Source organism: Rhopilema esculentum, chromosome 14 (genome assembly GCF_057945365.1).
Source record: "Rhopilema esculentum isolate cy_ngs chromosome 14, ASM5794536v1, whole genome shotgun sequence".
In the NCBI taxonomy this organism is placed as follows: domain Eukaryota; kingdom Metazoa; phylum Cnidaria; class Scyphozoa; order Rhizostomeae; family Rhizostomatidae; genus Rhopilema; species Rhopilema esculentum.
The window spans coordinates 4,624,918-4,646,016 of NC_142828.1; the positions used below are offsets into that span (position 1 = coordinate 4,624,918).

At 35.7% G+C, this 21,099-nt stretch overlaps 2 protein-coding genes across 2 annotated transcripts; both read right to left on the minus strand.

Annotated features, from left to right (window-relative positions):
• Window positions 1–4,377: 4,377 nt before the first annotated feature.
• Window positions 4,378–6,625, minus strand: LOC135696352 (uncharacterized). The gene has a single exon (XM_065215724.2). The coding sequence runs from the start codon at window positions 6,504–6,506 to the stop codon at window positions 4,755–4,757; it is 1,752 nt and encodes a 583-aa protein (XP_065071796.2). The 5' UTR covers window positions 6,507–6,625; the 3' UTR covers window positions 4,378–4,754.
• Window positions 6,626–8,457: 1,832 nt separating this feature from the next.
• Window positions 8,458–20,608, minus strand: LOC135695838 (eukaryotic peptide chain release factor subunit 1). Its single transcript, XM_065215020.2, has 16 exons — window positions 20,473–20,608; window positions 17,937–18,022; window positions 16,902–17,018; window positions 16,361–16,419; window positions 16,041–16,180; window positions 15,573–15,711; window positions 15,053–15,165; window positions 14,616–14,693; window positions 14,228–14,293; window positions 13,870–13,933; window positions 13,159–13,226; window positions 12,708–12,795; window positions 12,418–12,482; window positions 11,004–11,076; window positions 10,314–10,388; window positions 8,458–8,747 (listed from the first exon to the last, which is right to left on the minus strand). Exons 2-16 carry the CDS (start codon window positions 18,020–18,022, stop codon window positions 8,662–8,664), a joined length of 1,317 nt encoding a protein of 438 aa, XP_065071092.1. The 5' UTR covers window positions 20,473–20,608; the 3' UTR covers window positions 8,458–8,661.
• Window positions 20,609–21,099: the final 491 nt, after the last annotated feature.

A 21,099-nucleotide genomic window follows, 5' to 3' on the forward strand; every position in this document is an offset into this window, starting at 1 on the left:
TCTTTTTGATGACAAGGTTTTCTATTAAGCTCCTGTGCAGGTTTAAAAGACGCAGTCACATGACAGACCTTATAGAAAATCGCCGCTGTTCACTGAGAAGCGTAAAGGACCGCGAAGCATATTATGCATTAAGGGGCCAAAAGCGTTTTGGGGGCTAAACATGATACAAGTACCCCAGTCTAGAAATGGCTTGGGGGGCATTTTTGAAGTGGGGTCTACATCTAATCTTATCCAGCATGTCAAGTAACAACAGAAAACAAAGTTTCAGGTTTATAACTAGCGTACCCCTAGTATAAAAGATATGGAGAAGACCCGAAGGAGAACTGGGTACAAGTACCCCAGTCTAAAAGTAGCTTTGGGGCGTTTTGAAGTGGGGTCTGCATCTCATCTTATTCAGCATGTCAAAATACGCCAGAAAACAATTTTTTTGAACAGTTTAAAAGATATAGGGAGCGGTCACACCAAGTATTCTTTTGCTAATCACCTTAATCGTATGTAATATTTTTGGTCAGAGCAACTTTTCTGTTCTGCGATTTTCGTGTCTTTCAGCGGAGGAGAGGCTATGAACTTTTGGTACATAGTCCTTTGGTAATCTCGTGCCAGATTTCACTTAAACGGAAGGATTCGCGCCATTTTAACAAAATTGTAATATTTCAGTAAAATATTGATGTAGAAACTTCTCTTTTGCTTCTTGTGCAGATTTTTCGATCAACTGTTAAGTCAAGGGCATTATGTCATTTTAAAAGAAGAAAAAATGCTTTCGCTGCCTTGCCGCTATATCCTCACTGGTAGAAGAACCAGGTAAGTTCCGAAAGGATAAGACATCGTGTAGTACTTCGTGATTGAATATTTACGTGCCAAATCGAAATTTATTGCTTGTGATTTTGCATGACAAACTTATCTAAATAGCACGTCAGAAATTTATTTATTTAGATTGCTTAACAAGTGATTAGCTAAGTTTTAGCGTAATCAGGAGCAATCCCAATGGATTAAGGCGGTTTCCTTCAATGTTGAAGTAGTCCGACAAAACTCCTTAAAAATTAAGCGCAGCAATTAGCCAGCCATGGTTGGCTTAGAAAAAGTATACTTAATTTTTGGTATTACCGCACCCGTGGAGGAAGACCTAAAAGGGGACTGGGTACACGTACCCCAGTCTAAAAATAGCTTTTGGGGGCATTTTTGAAGTTGGGACTGCATCTCATCTTATTCAGCATGTCAAATTGTGTGCTTCTACCAACTTTCATACTTCTATCACAAAAAAAATTCAACTGCTAAGCGACTGCCTTGCCTTTTTGTAAAAAATAGCAAACTTAAAAAAAGTCATCATTTTTTAAATCGTAATGCTTCCTTCACCCAATCAAGACGATTCAAAGCAGTTTCTGATCATTCTCAATCAATTTTAGCCGGGATTGGCCGGAAAACTTTCCCTTCGATAAATAAGACTTTTTCAACGCCTATAACCTTCCTTCTTTGTTGAAAATACGTGCTTAAAAAAGTCGTCAGTTTCTTAATGTAAAGCCTTTATCACCTAATCAAGACGATTTATAGCAGTTTCTGATCCTTTTCAATAAATTTTTATCTGGGATTTTTGTGAAAATTTTCCTTTACAAGATCGACAATTTTGCCAAGCCTATAGCCTTGCTTTTTTGTGAAAAATCATAGTTATAAAAATTCGTCATTTTATTAAAAAAAGCTTTTGTCAGCTAATCAAGACGATTTATAGCAGTTTCTGATCCTTCTCAATAAATTTTATTCAGGGATTTTTGTGAAACATTTCCTTTACAAAATCGACAGTTTTGCAAAGACTATAGCCTTGCTTTTTTGTGAAAAATCATAGTTATAAAAATTCGTCATTTTATTAAAATAAAGCTTTTATCAGCTAATCAAGACGATTTATAGCAGTTTCTGATCCTTCTCAATCAATTTTTTTCAGGGATTTTTGTGAAACTTTTCCTTTAAAAAATCGAAAGTTTTGCCAAGCCTATAGCCTTGCTTTTTTTTGAAAAATCATAGTTATAAAAATTCGTCATTTTATTAAAAAAAGCTTTTGTCAGCTAATCAAGACGATTTATAGCAGTTTCTGATCCTTCTCAATAAATTTTATTCAGGGATTTTTGTGAAACATTTCCTTTACAAAATCGACAGTTTTGCAAAGACTATAGCCTTGCTTTTTTGTGAAAAATCATAGTTATAAAAATTCGTCATTTTATTAAAATAAAGCTTTTATCAGCTAATCAAGACGATTTATAGCAGTTTCTGATCCTTCTCAATCAATTTTTTTCAGGGATTTTTGTGAAACTTTTCCTTTAAAAAATCGAAAGTTTTGCCAAGCCTATAGCCTTGCTTTTTTTTGAAAAATCATAGTTATAAAAATTCGTCATTTTATTAAAATAAAGCTTTTATCAGCTAATCAAGACGATTTATAGCAGTTTCTGATTCTTCTCAATCAATTTTTTCAGGGTTTTTTGTGAAACTTTTCCTTTAAAAAATCGACAGTTTTGCAAAGCCTATAGCCTTGCTTTTTTATGAAAAATCATAGTTATAAAAATTCGTCATTTTATTAAAATAAAGCTTTTATCAGCTAATCAAGACGATTTATAGCAGTTTCTGATCCTTCTCAATCAATTTTTTTCAGGGATTTTTGTGAAACTTTTCCTTTAAAAAATCGACAGTTTTGCCAAGCCTATAGCCTTGCTTTTTTGTGAAAAATCATAGTTATAAAAATTCGTCATTTTATTAAAATAAAGCTTTTATCAGCTAATCAAGACGATTTATAGCAGTTTCTGATTCTTCTCAATCAATTTTTTCAGGGTTTTTTGTGAAACTTTTCCTTTAAAAAATCGACAGTTTTGCAAAGCCTATAGCCTTGCTTTTTTATGAAAAATCATAGTTATAAAAATTCGTCATTTTATTAAAATAAAGCTTTTATCAGCTAATCAAGACGATTTATAGCAGTTTCTGATTCTTTTCAATCAATTTTTTCAGGGTTTTTTGTGAAACTTTTCCTTTACAAGATCGACAATTTTGCCAAACCTATAGCCTTGCTTTTTTATGAAAAATCATAGTTATAAAAATTCGTCATTTTATTAAAATAAAGATTTTATCAGCTAATCAAGACGATTTATAGCAGTTTCTGATCCTTCTCAATCAACTTTTTTCAGGGATTTTTGTGAAACTTTTCCTTTAAAAAATCGACAGTTTTGCAAAGCCTATAGCCTTGCTTTTTTATGAAAAATCATAGTTATAAAAATTCGTCATTTTATTGAAATAAAGCTTTTATCAGCTAATCAAGACGATTTATAGCAGTTTCTGATCCTTTTCAATCAACTTTTTTCAGGGATTTTTTTGAAACTTTTCCTTTAAAAAATCGACAGTTTTGCAAAGCCTATAGCCTTGCTTTTTTATGAAAAATCATAGTTATAAAAATTCGTCATTTTATTGAAATAAAGCTTTTATCAGCTAATCAAGACGATTTATAGCAGTTTCTGATCCTTCTCAATCAATTTTTATCTGGCATTTTCGTAAAACTTTTCCTTTAAAAAATGGACAGTTTTGACAAGCCTATAGCCTTGCTTTTTTGTGAAAAAACCATACTTATAAAAAGTCGTCATTTTCTTAATGTAAAGCTTTAATCTACTAATCAAGACGATTTATAGCATTTTCTATTCCTCTTCAATCAATTTTTATCTGGGATTTTTGGAAAAATTTTCCTTTAAAAAACCGACAGTTTTGCAAAGCCTATACCCTTGCTTTTTTGTGAAAAACCATATAGATATAAAGTGCTCATTTTCTTAATGTAAAGCTTTTATCGCCTAATCTAGACGATTTATAGCAGTTTCTGATCCTTCTTAATCAATTTTTATCTGGGATTTTCGGAAAAATTTTCCTTTAAAAAACCGACAGTTTTGCAAAGCCTATAGCCTTGCTTTTTTGTGAAAAAACCATTCTTAAAAAAAACTCGTCATTTTCTTAAAATAAACCTTTATCGCCTAATCAAGACGATTTATAGCAGTTTCTGATCCTTCTCAATCAATCCATATTACCTTGGATTTGCCGAAAAGTTTGCTCTTCAAAAATCGACAATTTTGCCAAGGCTGTAGCCTTGTTTTTTTGAGAAAAAGTTGTACTTATAAAAATAGTAATTTTCTTAAAATAAAGCTTTTATCACCTAATCAAGACGATTTATAGCAGTTTGTGATCCTTTTCAATCAATTTTTATCTGGGATTTTCGTGAAATCTTTGATTTACGACAATTTTGCCAGGCCTTTATCCTGGCTATTTTGTGGGTTACTAGAACTTTGATGGCATTGAGTATTTCGATGCATTTTATCAGAATCGTCGAATTAGAGAAGGACATTGAAGGAAATATTTTCAATATTCGAATTACTGAAACTTTTCTTAAAAGAATAACTTTTTTGTAAACGTTCGACAAGGTCAATCTGTCTCTTGTCAGCGCAGTTCGTGTGTCGTTCATTATTTTCTTTCCATCGTCTTTTATCATTGTTTTCTGGATATCAGTGTTTTATAGGAAATCTTCTCCACTAATGGGCATATCAATGTTAAGTAGATCGAAATTCTCGTGTCCGTCGGATTCGATTGCAAATTATTCTTGAGAATAAATTTTTCCACAAATTCATCAAATGATGCATCAAATTTCACGAAAGAGATCTACATGGACCTACAGTGAACAAGATGAAATTGCCAATGCGTATCTGGAACCATCGTATTTACAAGTGCAGGTATAGTTAGAAATGTTAAAGCATACCTAAAGGACGTCCAAAGCCTAAGTCACGTCTCATGCCACTGTTGCACCCACACGGAGAATAAAAGTAACTCATGCCCCCATGACCCCCATATGGCCAGATGACCCCATTTTCAAGCTGCAATAAATCATTGTGTCCGTAGCCATGATGTCCGTAGCCATGGTGTCCGGACCCGTGATTCCCATAGCTATGGTGCCCGAGCCCGTGATGTCCGAGTCCGTGATGTCCGAGTCCGTGATGTCCGAATCCATAGTGTCCGACTCCCTGGTGGTAGCCATGCCCATGGTGACCGTATCCATGGTGACCTTGTTGATGGTGGCCGTAAAGCACGTCGTTTCCGTAACCATAGGGTATTCCATGACCAGCTTCGTACCACCCTGGGTATCCCCATAATGGCGCTAGGTAAGCGTGATTATCGTGCTCATCATCATCATCATCATCGTCCTCCTTCTTTTTATCATCCTTCTTTTTGTCCTCTCGTTTGTTACCAAGCAGGTCTTTTCGCTCCCCACTAGCATCAGAAATGCCTCCGTAATCTTCCTTATTTTCGACACTCACAGGAACAAGCAGCATCGGTATAAATGCCTGATTTGGAGCACTGTTAAACTCCTCTTCTGCTTCTTCCTTATCCTTGTCATTTTCTTCCTCTTCAGACTTTCCATCAAATTCCTTCTTAGCTTCCGAAACTTTTTCACTCTCCTCCTCATTCTCCTTGTCATCCGCATTTCCTGCATCCTCAGCCTCCTTCCCGTCTTGCTTCTTTGCAGTCTTCTTCTGATTCTTAGCACTCTCGTCTTCTTCCTTCTTTTCTACAACCATTTCAGTATCTTCTTTACCTGATTCTTTGTTATCTTTCTTGTACGGTTCCTCTTTATTGGGATCTGGTGGGGTATTCTGTGGCACCTGCGGGGGATTCTTGAATGGGTCCCCTGGGGTATAAGTAGAGGCGGAGTGTGAGACAATTTTTGATTCTGATTTCATATCATCGCGCTTGCTTGAATCCGCAACTGTGTCTGGAGTAGCAGCTAGCATCGACGATGGACTAATTGCTGCAGAAGGGCCTACTGCAGGTGCTGCTCCAGCTGCAATAGGCTGTTGTGGTTTTGCATCTAGCTGAACTGGGAAATCACTGTCCGTGCTTCGTTTCCTCTTCATGTCTTCAGATTCTCTCGCTTTGCCCGTGTAAAACTTAATATCCTGCATTGTCTCCGGCAAATTGGTGGCATCGCTTGCTTTGAACATAGACTTTTGTATATTGCTCATATCAGCAACCTCGGGGTTGACGCTTTGGTCATTTTCTGTCTTTTTATGAGCATCTGGTGTGGGTGCCTCCTCTTTTTCTGTGTCAGTGACAGGAGGCTTTCCAGTTTGTTCCGGATTCACGTATGGCTTATCACCGACAGTGTCGTTGGTCGGCTCATTAGCCTGGCTGTTATTCACCAGGCTTTCGCCAATCGTATTTTCACTCACATTTTGTGTATCGTTTTTCTCTAGCGCATTTTCGCCAGATCCTTCAGCGACAGTGTTTTTCTTGCTAGCATCCTCTTGCTTTTCTGCCGAAACATCGCGTTGACTTCTGAATATTTCGTCGTAATGATCAACAAGCGCGTGAACGTAACCATCGTAGTAGTCTTTCGAGTGAGGTAGCTGTTCGTCCTCTTTGCTTCCTAGTGGGGCACCCCTCACTACCAAGGCAGCAGCTAAAAACAGTAGAAGCAAAATTGAGCCCTTCGGCTCACGCATTTTGAAAACCCGATTGTATCTTTGAAAGAAGGCTTCTTTGCAAGCGAATTTGGAATCAAAATCTATAAAAACAGAGTACGTTTTGGCAAGTGACCGAACGCAGAAGGAATGTGATCAGGTTATCAAGGCAGAGGCAAGGTCAATCGAGCCACCAGTCATGGTCACCCACTTGGATGGTGTTAATAACAACAACGCGTTCACCCACTTAATGTTTATGCGTAAATTTGATATTTAAAAGCGAGCGCATTAATTGTCTGGAATCACTGTACGGGTTAGCGAATCCTTTATTAACGGCTGTATTCGTATACAGACCTAGTAATAGGGTACATTTACCAAGAAAAACGTAACCCCAACTAATTGAGCAAAGGGTCTACTGTGGTAGTAAAGGGATGTCGGCCATTGTAGTTAACCTAATTGGCCTAGACAACGGTTCATCTGAATCAAATATGATTGCACTTGAAGTTCACGCAAAGTTTGGTAACTAGCGATATCATTTAACAGATGGCTGTGTTGTTCTGATCAAATCACTGACTACGGAGCGGGTCACACGATAAGTAACAGCGCAACGCACGGCCTAATATTATAACAAACAAATACAAATTTGACCTACGTGTGCGCGAGAAACTCAATTTTCACGCTAATGGCACTCGACAGATCAAAAGGATATGGGTTCAGTGGCGGATTTAAAGGGGGGCAACTAGGGGCAGTCGCCCCTCCCTCAACGAGTTGAAGCAAGTCTGGCGCCCCCTTTTTTGGAAATTGTGCGCCCCTTTCGAAGAATGAGGAATCAGGTAAAAAAGTTTTTGAGACCGATAGATTAATTTACTTCAAGGATTACCTCAAAGGTATGTTGTTTATTCCGAAAATGGATCTGAAATTGTTGTATACAGCGTACTCGCGTTACCAATTTTTGAAAATTTTTCAGCGCCCCCACTACCAACTGCCCCTCCTTCAAATTCGCTCTGGATCCGCCCCTGTATGGGTTAAAACGAAAAAAGAAAGGCAAAAACTAACTACTCTCTTATAATGATTCCATATGAATTTGCAAACGGGCTAGAATAAGCTGGTCGGTTTTTGCCAAGATTCAATGGCAAGTTTCTCTCCCTCTGCTGCAGAGGATTTCGAAACTTCCCTTATTCTACGAACAGGCCATCTTTCTCGCGCGAAATATGGTGATATAATTTTTTCAAATATCCCTACCTTTTCCCTTTTTTCAACTTGATATGCAAAAAGAAAACAAAAGCCGGGTGTGATGAATATCGATGAAAAATGCCTTCATTTTGCCTCGATTCCGTTAGACAGCGTAGGGTGTTTCAATCAAAGAACCTTTTTCATAAGCGGAAATTCCCGTGACACAGTGTGACAAAGCCCCTTTAAATTTTACTTCCCGAAAATCCGTACAATTAAAGACAATTTAATTCGATTTATAATTACTGAAACTATTATTCCTTGGTCAAGTTTTGCATCTAATTACCCATGTTTACGCAATCTAAACAAATTTTGTCTATAAAGGTAGCGGGGAATTGCCTTAATTCTTCTATGCTGCTTCGTGATGCAAGAAGGATGAAGCACACAATCAAATAAATTCATTTTAATTTTATAGGCATGGTGGCCCCTCCAGCCCATGAAAACTTCCTTTTCAGGAGGCCGTGACAAAAACATCTGCAAATTAGGAAACGGTCAATACTACATAACCTTAGCAAATTAAAACTCTGATCATAGTTTGTTCTTGGTTCATTTCTTAAAGGTGGCAAGGGAGGGTGCCTGTTTAAGATCAAGTTCAAGGTGATTCCAACTCCGAGTACAGAAACGCCCGAAGAGAACACAGTTTGTTCAGATTTGGCTAAAGCACAGAACGGATCTGTGGCAGACTTAAAAGAAATTCCTGTCGCCGAAACATCAAATAAAAATTATCTTTGAGCACGATATAGGAAAACAGAGCAAACTACAAACAAACTCATCCACATATATCATAATTGTCAAAATCATTCTTGCGACCAATCCAATATGGAAAATATAAGAAGCAAAATAAACAAAGCTTCATTTGCGCAAATCCGCGGGATCCCGCAAGATTTCCATGAATGTAATAATAACATGTCACTAGGCTTGATCGCATACAAATCCTGTGTTCTTCTGGTGATTTAGAAGGGCGTTCTTAGAGATAATCCTCATCGGAAAAATCAATGTCGTCTAGGCCATCGTATTCCATATCTTGGAAGTCGACTTTGTAACGCAACAGACCTATGTGTTTATGATAAAAACATGCGTAAGAGAACTGCATTTTCTTATGCATAAAAGCTAAATTGACTTTGTATACAAGTTACACAGTCAAACAGCCATCACGCAATAATGTCATCCATTCATAAAAAACAAAAGAAACTTGGATCAACACTAAGTACTTAATGTTTCGTAATTTGGCATCCCAATTTTGACATTTTAGTACTAAAAGTTTTTTAGTTGGTTTTTTACTTTAGGGAGCTAAAATTGCCTTGATGTTTTAAAATTGAGCATTTCTTTGAAATATAAACACAGATCGTCATGAAAAGACCCATGCAGATCAAATACCAAAGTACGCTATCTTTCCAAAAAAGTCAACGAAATAAAAACTTTAGTACCCTTTCTTTAAAAATGGAAATTCTAAAGCTTCTTAATTTTTCTTGAGCCTAGTAAATAAGTTTTTTAAAATTTTTGCTCATTTTAATACTAGTTTCTTATAAACCTGTCTCTGTTAAATAAAAAAACGTGTATATGAAAATTTCATTTCAGTACATTCTCACTGTCTACACTGATAGCAGATGTTTAGGTTGCTAGGTACCAAATAGCAACCATAGGACACAGTGCTAGGCACTAACACTAACTATAGCTGCTTTGAAATATTTGAAAATGAAACATACTTTGGTTTTCTCACGACACCAACCATAATTTCTCCCTTTAATTCGGTTTTCTCGTTTAACAATTTGCTTTTCTCATATAACCTGTTTGTTGTGTTGCTTAGGTTGCATTTTGCGTTCACGCTTAATAAACAGCACAAAGACAAGCATGCAACATGAGGCATTTTCATTGCGATTACTTTGCACATTTATTTATCTCAAAAATAAACTTCATTATATCCATTATTAACTCCTGGGGAAAATTTCAGTACTGGCTCAGATGGGCTGAACACCTTACTACACTCTTTTTATAAGAACACAAGCCTCGAATTGGTCTAAGTTCAGAAGAAATTACGAACAAGCTGGACTGAGGTACAATAAAACGTGATTTTGAACAAAGTTGTCAAACACTTCGTCTCGTTGAAACCCTCTCACAAACACAACCCTATTAGAATATTTCACCTCTAAACGAAGAGTTTTGCGATGTAGGGGTACTTTGTCAGTGAATTTTCAAACTTGTCGGCAAATAAAGGATGTCAAACTAATTTTGTTGGCAAATGGGGCTTGAACACTCCCCTTAAGCACAATAGCTAGCAATTACACAGCTATCATGATACAGACAATACTTCTTCAATTACTTAATGCGTTTAGTATCTTTTTTTCTATTCAAGATTGAATTACAAAAAAAATTGTTTTACAGTAAATCCTTTGCATAGCTTAATTTCTTGCCATCAAAATTTAGGACAAATTTGAGCATTACATTTTTATGAAGTACAATGAAAGTCGTCGCCCAGTAAAATGCGTGTATTTTACGAGTAATCAGCCATGAAAGAAAATTAAATGATTACCTTGAAATATTATTGTCGAATGTATAATCTGCGACAGATTGATACATCAATGGAAAAACATTCTACTTTCAATAAATATCTAAACCTACCTCCAATACCACCAAAGCCTTTGCAAAACTGCGCGCCTTCTTGTGACTTGTCAGTGACGATTTCCAAATGGGCACCTACGAAATCAAACAGAAAAATCACTCGTAAATCTATAAATTACTCAATGAAATCCAAACTGGGTATTCTAAAAATCCATTTGCAAAGTCTGGCCATAAGCAACCAAGGTAGGGCGTATTGAAAGAAAGGATGGAGAGAAAACTGCAAACTCGAGTAATTTTGTGCATTATATATGATTTTCACCTATATGCTTCCACTAATGCTATTGTTATTAACTGTAGTAGATCTCCCTAAGTCTTTTGCAGAGAAACACGTTTTTAAATATAGGAATTCAGTTCTCGTGTTTGGGATAAAATATGAACACATGTATTTGATTACTTTGAGATGGAGTTGAAAGATACTGTCTTTTTGGGGAAAATTTCAATACAACACAATACCGGGCCAGAAACATGCCCAAGATTATTTGAAAAGTCCAGCCTTGATTTTTTATCCTGGCAATTCAAGGAAACTGTATTCAATAAGCAACGCTAGGTAATTTTCAGAAAAGAGGTGTTGGAACTGGAGCGTATACCCTGAAACGCTACACTTTGAACGCTACACTACAAAAAATTGAACCCATGGTTATCTGGATTCTTATAAAAATACAATGAGTCAAGTTGAAGATGAGAATTTACCGAAAGTTTTGTAGTTGTTGGCTAGCCACTCGATCAAAGAAACTTTGTCAATAGTTTCCAGCTCCACTCCCGTCTGCAAAATGATGCAAATTTGATTGGATAAATAATCATTATATTTCGTCGTCAAAACTGAACTGTTCTTAATACAAAAAATAATAAATGGACTCAAAAAGCTACATTCCTGGACAAGGTAAAGCCAAGAACACCAAAAATTTATGTATAGTTCAAGATCTACACCCTTCTCCATTGAACCTTCGAGAAATGTCACTTTTAAGAGACAATATTTCCAATGATTAAAACGTGTCGAATGATGCTGGAACTCCTATGTGTAAGAGAGATGACTCTCTCAACAATGGCATTCCATCGACTGACACTCTCCAAAACAACAAGCAAAAATAAATGTAACAGTCATGGTCGGTACAAAAAAGCTTGAATAGCTGGACCTTTCCTTAAAGTAGTTACCGTAAAAGCTCTATTGAGCCCCTCTCTCTATTAAGCCCCCTTTTCTATTAAGTCCCCCCTTATCAAGCAAAAAGTTCAAGTAAGCCCCCATCTCTATTAAGCCCCCCTACCCTTTTAAGCCTTTGATGTCAAACTTAGAAAACATGCGCATTTAGTGGGTCTTTGACGTGTGGGCGATGATAAGATCGTGTGCATTAAATGCGGCCTATCTAAAGACTAACTCGTACGATTTAGTATATAGTCGAAATTTGTTTTGAAGATGTCCAAGGGTTGGTTATCAATTTATCCTGGTGATGTTGATGAAGATGAGGACCTCATGATAGATTGATTAGAATTTCGAAGCTGCTAACAAAGTTTTTTGAGAACATTTGTACGACATTTTCATCACAAAAAATGACCAAGGGCATTTTCAAAACTTTTTTTTGGCTTCAAATTTTTGATAAGCCCCCTCTCTCTAATAAACCCCCTCTCATTTAAGCCCCCCCTTTAGGACTGAAAAAAATAAGCCCACGGGGGTTTAATATAGCTTTTACGGTAAGAACCAACCATATTGAGACCTGACACCTTAGGGTTACAAAGGCTGTAGGGGCTATGTATAGCTCTCAAGGTTACTGGACATAGTTTTTCAAAATGCCATATAAGCAGGCAATTACTACAAGATCTAGTACCACAGCCATGCCATGGCTAAATTACACTGGACACTGAAACACGGACCAGTGAGCAGTATTAACCAGCAATTTAGTTGGTACGCAGTATACAAAATTATGAAAATTATTTCGTCAGAAAAAAATTATGCAAGAATTCTTAATATAGCTATATTCAACTTCGCTTAGTGAACTGAACAAAACTAAAAACAATACTTTGGCTTCCAATGTCAATCATTATAGAAATCCTAAATAAATAAATAAATCCTAAAAAATAACTAAATAAAAATGTTAACCAAGAAGGCTACCTCATTATCCAAGAAGTGTGTACGGTCCTTTTCATCGTGCAGGTTTAAGAAAAGAATTTTTTCATCTAAAAAATCCAATTAGGACTCAGTCAAAAATAGACAATATATTACAGCATAAAACAGATCAATTTAAACTCTATAAAATACAAGAAAATGTTTATCAATATCCATTTTTTTATTTTCTCAAGGTAATCAATCCTTCAATGATAGCTTTTGGACTTGAACCACAATTAAAACAAAAAGCGTGCTGACACTGCTTTGGAATCATAGACAATAAAACTGCAACATACCTCCAGTGCTATGGTTCTTCAAAACAATTCTGTTACAATCCAAGTTCTCCCAAACAATAAGCGTTTCTACTGATCCCATTTCGAGCCCCTAAATGAAGAATGAAGGTACAATAATATGTACAAATGTACAACACAAAGGGTGTTTTCCAAGTGAAACACCGTCAACAACATTGTTTATTCTTTCATACCAAAATTCTGAAGTTCTGCAAACATCTTGAAAAATTTGAAATGCATAGATGTGGTGCTTTAAAAAGTAATTGGGGCTCTCAAAAAATAGAATCAATCTCAAAAAGAAATTTCGTTAGCTTTTCCGGGTTCTTCCCTCCGAGTCCCCTTGCCTAATGCGCCTGTCCTTGTTCAGAAAACGAAAAAAACAACAAAAAGGCGAAAATCCCTAGAATCATGTTGAAATAGAAAAGCAGACAAAAATTATCTGTAGCCTATAACCAACCTTTAACGTGTCTTGAACTCCGAAACAGTACCTCCCAGTATCTTGTGAAATTTCATCGAAATACTTTCCTACGAGAGGAAGACACATAGCAGATAAAACCTAGCAAGACACATACCAGATTTCCTACGAGAGCAAGACACACAATCGCAAACAAATGGGGCAAGAAAAAATGATGGTGATAACGAAGGCGATCATAATGATCATGATGGCACTGATGCTGATAACGATATCGATGCCAACAGTGATCATTACTGCACTGATGCTGATAACGAAGGCGATCGAAATGATCATGATTGCACTGATGCTGATAACGATATCGATGCCAACAGTGATCATTACTGCACTGATGCTGATAACGAAGGCGATCGAAATGATCATGATTGCACTGATGCTGATAACGATATCGATGCCAACAGTGATCATTACTGCACTGATGCTGATAACGAAGGCGATCGAAATGATCATGATTGCACTGATGCTGATAACGATAACGATGCCAACAGTGATCATTATTGCACTGATGCTGATAACGAAGGCGATCGAAATGATCATGATTGCACTGATGCTGATAACGATAACGATGTCAACAGTGATCATTATTGCACTGATGCTGATAACGAAGGCGATCGAAATGATAATGATTGCACTGATGCTGATAACGATAACGATGTCAACAGTGATCATGATTACACTGATGGTGATGCCACTTACCGATTAGTTTTTTCTCTTGGATAAATTTAACGTTTGCCAAAACTTCAGCAGATAGTTCTATAGCCTGAAAAATACAAGGTTGATCTATTCAACAAGCTTCTATCGCTTCGTGTTAAACAAAAACAATCATATTGTTAATACAAAAACAACGAATTGATTCACATTTGGTTAACAACCAGCAGGGTATGATGAGCTAAACCTAAGTGCATCGAAATGCATCATTTGTCAGTTTGTTCATTCACTTGCGTTCCCCCCGTTTTCATAAACCTGGCAAGGCCACTCTTGTTCAATACATAAAAATATACTTTTATCTCATATTATTCGCAAACGTAAACATATTACTAATGGGGGAACCTACCTGATTGAACCCGTTCTCTCCGCCATATGACACATCAACGACTTTTAAAATTTTTGCTTGCAATCGCTGTAAAGGAAGAGTATATGAAGAAATTCATCAAAAAGTATTTTCAGGTATGTACTCTATACAGTAAGTCTACTTGCAAGAAGTGGCAGCAAAATTCACCAAGAAGAGGCAGATAAAATTCACCAAGAAGAGGCAGGCAAAATTCACCAAGAAGAGGCAGACAAAATTCACCAAGAAGAGGCAGACAAAATTCTTGCCGAAATGTAAACAGGTTGATAAGTTGAAATAAGAAAGACTTGTAATAAAGGTACAATTGCCAGAAAGTCCGAGCAGTAATTTCGAATTACAAAAAAAAGCGTGGAAAAAAGTTTACATTACTAACCTGATCAAACATGTCGGACTGACTAAGTTCGGATTTGAAATCAGCTGATCCAGCAATCACTAGCCCGGTTACATTGACCTGGATGGAGGGAAAATGATGAGTAACTTGGACATGTTAAAGACCTCAACCTTGCTTCATCATGCAGCAAACTTTCGTAGGGCAGCTTGCTAAATGCCTAGGTACTAAAACATTTCTATGATCTCCATGGAAGGTTTCCAAGATCTTTCACTGAATTATTTCTACCTTACTTTCAGATTTATAAGCTACATGATAATTAGATTTTGTTATGTTGCAAGACAAGTTCGGAAATAATGGTAGCGCCAATTGAGTTTGAAAAGAAATTCATCTGACTTTCTTACAGAGATTTTCAGACACTGAATGTACACATCCAAAAAGCAGAACGAATGAAAAGGATGTTTCTAGAATGTCAATGTTACCTTGTCATTTGAGATGAAAAGTTGTACTGCAGTTTCTGCAACCTTTCGGACATAGTTATGCCTCTTCTCCATACGCAAACGTGCAAAACGTAGTGCAGATTGACCACCCCTGCCTGTTCAACAAAAAATTTTTTATTACAATCGAGCAACATAACTGAAAATGTTGTTACAATGATAGGACAAAGCAAAGGCTTATAAACAATGTCTTTCATTTAATTTCATATTTTAGGTAAAACATTTTACACAATTAAACAGCAGACTGTGACACAACTGGAGTTAGAGAAAATAACATAGCAAATGAAAATAACACTTTGGCAGATAAGATAAGCTAAAAAATATATATAAAATATGTAACAAACAAACCTGAAAAATCCATCCCTCAATAATGCTCGAAACAGTCCTTAATTTACCACAGAAAAACAGCTGGAGTAAGTATAAAGCAGGAATGACACACCCTTCCTATGATTCTTAATGTAGAGTTTGTGAAACGGACTCATAGATAAAGAGATGGCAAACTTACCGTGCTTCTTTGGCAAATCCACAGTGAATCTGTGGAGAACATCTCGAGTGTTTCCACAAAGAGTACCAAACAATGCCCCATTTCCGTCCATCACAATGAACCCAAATTTACTGTCATCCTCCAATAATGCAGTCAGTGCCTGAGATTAAGAAAAATTTCATATATGTTTATTTAGACAAACATTTTTCAAGGATTTTATTGGTCAGAATGATGTCCTTGATCCTGAAATACTGTAGGGCTAAAGGAAAATTTTTATGAACCATATAAACAAATTACATAAAATCTTTTAACATAAATTAAATACCAACATATATATATATAAAAACCAAATGATTTTTCTCAAATTGATGCAATGAAAAATCTTATGCATAAACAAACCAGACATAACTTGGTCAGGCCTTGTGAAGAGCAAAGAATAGAGCTATAAAACTTATTCAGCATGATAAAAATAGCATGATAAAAACAAACCTCTGTATGAAATTTATTATCACATAAATACAATGATGTATTGATTGGTTTGAATGGTTCAAAGTCGATGTTAACTTTCTTCTCTTTGCCCTCCTCTGTAACGATGGTTCCACAGTATATCACAAGGCCATTTCCAGGAACTGTCAAACAAAAATTCATATAACATTAAACTTTGATTTGCCAACAATTGTTAACAAAAACATTGAAGTTATAAAGTAGACAGTGCCATGAATAAATGGATAAACAAATGAAAATATGGGAAAAAATAACAACATATTTCAAGAGATATTACAAGAGAATTCCACTCTTAATGTATTAACCTTTATTGTAAAGTTTTAATCTTTGTTGTACTGATGTAATCGCTCCCAAGACTGATAATCTATAAAAAAAGAGCGGAAAAGATAACAAACTTTCTGCAAATAGAAACTATTGGATCATAACATTGTGATATTTTCACTTAATGATAGGCTCATGACAGATAAACCAAAAACAAATTCTCACACACTACAATGCAAAAATACTCCACAAGAACTATAATGAAAATTACTGTTTACTAAGCTGTCATATAGTGCTTTATGCTGCATAGGCCGTGCTGTACATACATGGTATTTGGTGTAAAGAATAGGATGTTTCAAAGTTGCTAAACCAAGTTTAATGCTTAATATAATAATCAGGCCAACACCACAAGAACATTAAATATAAATGAATCTTTCTTTTTCTGTCCTTGTCTTTTACATGAATGCTCAAGTGTAAAAAGGACACTTTTGTCAATATAAGAGAATATAAAATTTTTGATAAGATTTTGATAAAGATTTTTTTGACAAGAAAAAAGATTTGAACCAAGAGTCAAAGCACCAGTACCTGTTAACTCTGCTCTTGATGTTTGATGCAGTTCCAAATTCATCTGCCAACATCTTTGCAACTCTAGAAACTTGATCTTTAGGTGGAATGATCAAAGAGATCATGCTAGTGCCATTCCTATATAACAAAGTAAATGAGTACATTTGATGATCTTGTTAAAGACCAGTGGCGTAATGAAGCCACCTGGCACCCTAAGAAAAGGACTGAGACGAGGTCCTATTAATGGAAGCAAAAAAGTCCCATCAAAGGATTCAGAGCATGTGAAACCCAATTAAAGAGTGTCTAAATGAGAAATTTTTTCATTAAATAGAGGGAGCTAAGTTATAAAAGTTTCAGTTCAAAAAAGTCATTGAGAACGGTAGAACTTGAGCAAAGCATTAAAATCATAAATGTAAAAACAATTTGGGAGTCCGTTTTGGTCAGGGGCTCTTAGTTATCAAAATAAGGTGTCCTAAACTACATTACACCACCGTTAAAGACCTATATATTATTACAATGCAATGTTTTTACATCTATATCTAGTCTTAGGGCATTGCATTGTCAAGTAATATTCATCTGGTCCATTTTTTGTACATTATAATGACAGAAAACCAGATTTTCTAACATGAATGCCCAAAACACAGTTGCAGAGCTGCAATAAATGTAACTAGGCAATGCTGTGATGTCCACTTCCTTTTATGTTTATGGTCATTTGCTGTGAACCTATTCTATATAAAAAAAAATTTAAAAGATGTTGACAAATCCCAATAAATCCTTCTGATGCAAAACAGGCCAAATGTTTGTGATTAACCATAGTGGCAGAAAAGGAGTTTACTGAGTGAAGAGACAAACACCAGAAATAATTTATAACTCCTTTTAGGAGGTCTACTCTTTTCCACTTCCAAAATAAAAATTTAAAAAATTCAAGATTTTTGATTTTGTTGAGTAATATCATATTAGTAATATCAATGCCACAACACCACCCAAATTTGACAAATCAAGCAACAAATACTTGGAATAAAAGAAAGTAAGCTAAGTCTTTATAATGTTAAATACCCTCTGGCTCTTTGTAAGCTTTTTATAAGCTTTTTTACTTTCCATATTTCAACATTTCTATCAGCCACTTCTTCGTTTGATGACATCTGAAATGAATGAAATAATCTTTACAGTGTCAGGTGACTACATTCAACATGGTATCTTTTTGAGTCTACAGTGGTATCATATAAATACGAAGAAATTTTCTTCAAATTTTAAAAAAAGATTAACAAGAAAAAGGCTCTATTGCAGTTCTAACTAGAGCAACATGTAAACATTTGTGCCATTACTAGCTAGAGATCCATTCATTTGCAAAATGTCAAACTTTTTAGGCATAAAGGAAATCGATCATAGATCCTACAAGATGTAATAAAACCATTAATCAGGCTTTCGTCGGAAAGTATCGGAGCAAAATTCATAATTATTGGTTTTGTGGGTTTTTGAGATGAGTTAATAAATTGATCCCTCCTAGGTACTATTACTTCATGCCACTTCAAAAAGGCTTAACACCTTTTCAGGATTGCCGATTAAATATAAAATTTTGAAATAATCATAGAACTAATCTACAGTGGAATCCCGAGATTATGAAACATTAAGTGTTTTGAACAAGACTTTCATTTTCTATCGCTTATGTACTAAAGTAGCCGATTATGCGATAAAAAGGAGCCGTTTTGCCAATGATGCGAAAAAAAATAACAGAGGATTTGCTGGATTTCGCTACCCCCTACAGCCCCCTCTTTAGACATCGCTATGCTTTAAATCTAGATTTTAGCAACATTTGATTTAATGAAAATTGGGCCACCATTATCTTTTATGCATCTGGCCAGTGAGGTACACAAAATAGCTGTCATGTTTGATAACAAAGGGCTCTTGATGCACTGATTTACACGAAAAAACTGCCATTACAACCAGATGAACGCCAAAGCATCAATGATTCTGCTAAGGATTCATTATTGAAGCTAATGAAAACTGCTTACGACATGGCAAACATATTTCTATACTTGTAGTGCCGTTTTTTTGGATATATTAAATAAGCTCAGTTTATACTTGTTTAGAAAATTGCTCAATTGCTAAAATGTAAGTAGTCATGGTAAGAATTCAGCGAAGTAAATTTCATTGAAATTTTTGCTGTCATCATTTTCGTGTTGGCCATTTCTCCGTAGATCTACCACAATTACCAAAATGTTTTGTGAAAAAATGTCACACGCCATCACACGCCTGGATGTTTTCAGGGGTGTGGTGGTTAGCAGGCCTGCTATATTTTTCCCACGAAAGCCTGATTAATCTTATACACCTACCATGGAATAGCCTACCGTCAGAAATTATGAATTGCGTGAGAGAAGACAAATTCAAAGTATCAGTGACAGAATGGTTGCGTCCACGTCAGTGGGTGAAGGTGGCCTCCACCAGCACCTGGACCCTAGTATAGACTTATTAGAGACAATTTGTACTCTTTTGTTAGCATTTTGTTATCCCTTGTTTATGATTAACACCGCTTCCACACTGGCAATAGCCAACCTTTGCTTGGATTTGTTGAACCAAAACCAAATGCAACATTTTGTTCTTCTAGGAGCAATGGAGCAGTGACTCCTATCTACTCCAAGATAACTATTTTAATTCAGGAAAAATTAAACATAATTCCATAGAAGCAAAAATTTCACTACAAAGAATGTTTCCAAGGATTCATTTTACAGTCTGAAAGTTATCTAGAGATTACAGTTTTTATTATTACAAATTCCTTTGCAATTTTACAGTCTGAAAGTTATCTAGAGATTACAGTTTTTATTATTACAAATTCCTTTGCAATAGACCGATAATTCATTTTGGTACAATATCATGAAATAATCTCTGGATAATGACTGCCTGCTTATTATTGTTCTTATAGGAAACTATCAATCCATCCCAGCTATCTATCATTTAGCAGGGGGTTGTCTCTTTCACTAGTGGAGGCTACCGTAAGTAAACGGGAGGATTTTAAGTTGCTAGACTGCTTATTGCAATAATCAGATAACTGTGACATCTCACTAGTTTATCTTTTTGAGAGAACGCCATTCTTGAAGAGATTCAGTAAGTAAACACCCGTTCTTTCAAGTTTATATTTACCTGTCGATATAAAGGATACAAAAATTACGAAAAATTTATTTTGGCCTATTATGTATAGGATACCATGGGAGATATCAACTTTTTGTCTGAAAATAATTTGCTAGGGATAAAAGTTATGGTTTCTTCTATTGGCCTACATTTAGCACAAGGCTGAAATATATTTGATGACGATATCGGTTCAGTTTAGCAATGTTAAGCAATGGCTTGTTGGTCATAAGGGAATCACAGTCTCAAATTCAAGTACCCAAGAGATAAACACAACAAAACCAAGAATATTTGTCCCGCATTTGAAACCGGGATCAAACTTAGAGTACGAAATTAATTTTATCTTAGGCCATCAACCAAACGGCTTCTACAACTAAGAAAATAATAGCTTATTTTATGACTCACTGTCAAAATTAAACTTGCTTTGAAAGATTTTAACAAAAAGAAACCAATTTAGTCAGGAACATACCTTCAATAAATATGATACCTCTTAGGGGGCGAAGACCAGAATTCCAATGATGGCCCGGTTTTCTGTGACGGTGTAAAGGACTACGCATGTGGAGCCAAAAATTATTATGGTGTAACTTGGCCTCGACATGAAGAGAAGGTCAAGCCATACAATGGCAACAAGGAACACGAACTCTTTATATGGTTTCATTCAAGAAACCATATTTAACAGTATAATTTGATTCTTGTAATAACTTTTTGAAAAGGATATGTAAGTGAAACTCTCTAAATTGCACCAAACATTATCACATTCTAGCAGAGGCATTTTGCACAAAAAAATGGTTGGAACATATGACCTGTCGTCCTTCAACAACACATTTTCATCTATACATATCTTTTTTCAGAAGAATTAGATGGACTGTATATTTAGGGGATTTCGACGGACCAAATTAGGGGATAAGCGGCCCTTAAAATCCTTTGGCACAACAGCCACTGAAAAAGAGGAACGCTTACTTAAGGACAAAACCAGTAGCTCCAAACAGTGCCAAATAGGACAATACTAGGTAATTATTTTGACAAAAACATAATAGGTTGCTATTTCCGAAGAGAAAAGGAACATTTAAGCTGTGTCCATTATGGATTCTGTGAG

Excerpts from the sequence above, each read along its gene's own strand:
- LOC135695838 (XM_065215020.2), bottom strand. The coding sequence starts at position 18,022 with ATGTCATCAAACGAAGAAGTGGCTGATAGAAATGTTGAAATATGGAAA. Across the intron at positions 17,019-17,936 it reads AGCTTACAAAGAGCCAGAGG|GAATGGCACTAGCATGATCT; the intron begins GTATTTAACATT and ends TTTGTTATATAG. Across the intron at positions 11,077-12,417 it reads CACACTTCTTGGATAATGAG|ACGGGAGTGGAGCTGGAAAC; the intron begins GTAGCCTTCTTG and ends ATCATTTTGCAG.
- LOC135696352 (XM_065215724.2), bottom strand. The coding sequence starts at position 6,506 with ATGCGTGAGCCGAAGGGCTCAATTTTGCTTCTACTGTTTTTAGCTGCT.